At 54.1% G+C, this 2108-nt stretch overlaps 1 protein-coding gene across 1 annotated transcript in view; it reads right to left on the reverse strand.

The window, feature by feature from the left end:
- Positions 1-2108, reverse strand: part of PPP2R2D (protein phosphatase 2 regulatory subunit Bdelta) — a 23336-nt gene that overhangs the window by 2492 nt on the left and 18736 nt on the right. The window contains exons 7-8 of the mRNA XM_014310271.2: positions 641-810; positions 472-563 (exon numbers count right to left, since the gene is read on the reverse strand). Coding sequence (XP_014165746.1) covers positions 472-563; positions 641-810 — 262 coding nt within the window. The remainder of the gene's footprint in view (positions 1-471; positions 564-640; positions 811-2108) is intronic.

The following is a 2108-nucleotide window of genomic DNA, read 5'->3' on the forward strand; positions in this document are numbered from 1 at the left end:
GCCCTGCCAGGGAACAATTCCCAGTTCCCAATCTCCCATCCATCCCTGCCCTCTGGCACTAGGAGCCATTCCCTGTGTCCCAGCACTCCAGGCCCTTGTAAATACTCTCCAGTTTCTTGGCTCCTTCAGGTACTGTGAGGCCACCCTGGAGCTTCTCCTCTCCAGGTGAACAGCCTTTCAGGAGGAGCCTGAATAGCCTCTCCCAGCCTTTCCTCCCAGCAGAGCTGCTCCATCCTCTGAGCATTTGGTGCCTCCTCTGGATTCTCTCCAGCAGCAGCAGGTCCTTCCTGTGCTGGGCTCTGCAGGTGGGGCTCACCTGGGCACAGGGCAGGAACAGCCCTGGCAGTTGTGTTGGTGTGGCCTGCCCACTGCAGGGATTTGTGCCCTCACACTGGTGACTCGGAGCCGTTGGCAGCCCCGTTGAGAGCAGGCAGCCCGGGCCCTGGGCAGGCTGAGCCCCTCACCGCTCACCTGTCGGAGCCGTTCCAGCAGCACTCGAACTTGTCGAAGATGCAGTCGTTCTCGTAGAGGGAGCACAGCTTGCTGCGCAGGTACTCGTGCACCTGGGGAAGGGACACGCGTTGGACACGCACATGGGCACGGGGACACAAGGGACAGCTCGGCACGCGTGTTGCTCTACCTGGTAGGTCTCCACGGGCCTGTTCTCCATGTTGAGGTCCCACACCTTGACAGACAGGTAGTCTCTTGTCATCATGTATCGCCCGCTGTGGCTGAATTTCACATCAGATATCGAGGATATTATTTCTGAAAAAAATGATCTGCTGCTAGGATCTTCAGGTTCCTCAAAAACTGCAGAGAGAACACACAGTTCCACATGAAACCAAGGCTGGCTCTTACATGGCCTCCATGTTTTCAATACTGGAAAATTTTAAATCAGTGACTAGTTTCTTTTTGAAGGAAGTTGCTGTTAGGCACTTCTCAGAAATAATCTCTTTTTCAGCACTGTTGTGCTCTAGGTCACCAGAGTGCCAGATGTCCAACTCCAACATTCAACCAGAGCACAGCACCAGCAAACCACAACTCACAGGTCTTGGGGATCAACCAGAGCAGCAAACTGCAGTGGGTACTGTAACCATCACACCTGATCTACACATCAGCCACAACTGCAGCAGGTGGGAACAGCAGGGACCCCAATACCAGGAGACCACTGGACCATGTACTCTTCCTCAGCTCTGAACCACAGCTGTACTAAACAAACCCTGAAATGTGAGCAGCTACATTTGCAACACAGTTTGTGTGACTTTAGAGAGCAGATCAACACATGTGTTGTTTAAATCCACAAGTCAACCTCTGAAATCAGAGATTCCTGACCCAGGCTACCCAGATCTCACTCATTTTTGAAAGACCCCTTGTTGCAGGATGCGATTCAGTCACAAGCAGTTGAAAATAAAGTGCGTTTAAGTGATTTAATGCAACACTGACCCAGATCAGTGGGGTGGCCTTGCATTAGTCACTTCCCATTGCACAAGTATTTCCTCCTAGCCCCGAGAAAGCCCTCTCTGCACTGCAGGAAGCTGGCCTGGAAGTGTCTGTGTGGCAGGCACCCCACAGCTTCCACAGCAAAGCTTTCTCTCCTCACCTGCCCGTGCTTTGGTGGCTCAGCAGCCAGGGGAGCAGCCACCCTGCATCCCTGGAAACTTCCAGGGCATATTCCTGGGGATTCGTCCTATCCTAGCAGCTGCACTGGCCACAGGGGACAGGGATTCTGGCAGCAGCAGCCCAGTTTGCAATGCACAGAGGTGCAAGAGCTGCCCTGAACTGGCACAAGGAGAGATAGGCTGGCTGCCTCTCAAGGTGAGTGTGGCCAGCAGACAGGCCTCACTGTGCCCAAAGCACTCGTCCCTGTAGTTTATGAGGCACAAACGGGCAAAGAGCACCTAGGTAGGTGGTGCCTCACACTACACCTGTGCCCAGGGGTGTCTAGAACAAGACAACTGAGACGTGCCCAGCACTCCCCAGCACTGCTGCCCTGGAGCTCCCCAGGGAGGTCGGGTCCCCTGTGACTGGAGGGAAGGAAGGAAAGGAAGGAAAGGAAGGAAAGGAAGGAAAGGAAGGAAAGGAAGGAAAGGAAGGAAAGGAAGGAAAGG

The sequence above is a fragment of the Geospiza fortis genome, unplaced genomic scaffold, assembly GCF_000277835.1.
Source record: "Geospiza fortis unplaced genomic scaffold, GeoFor_1.0 scaffold298, whole genome shotgun sequence".
In the NCBI taxonomy this organism is placed as follows: Eukaryota; Metazoa; Chordata; class Aves; order Passeriformes; family Thraupidae; genus Geospiza; species Geospiza fortis.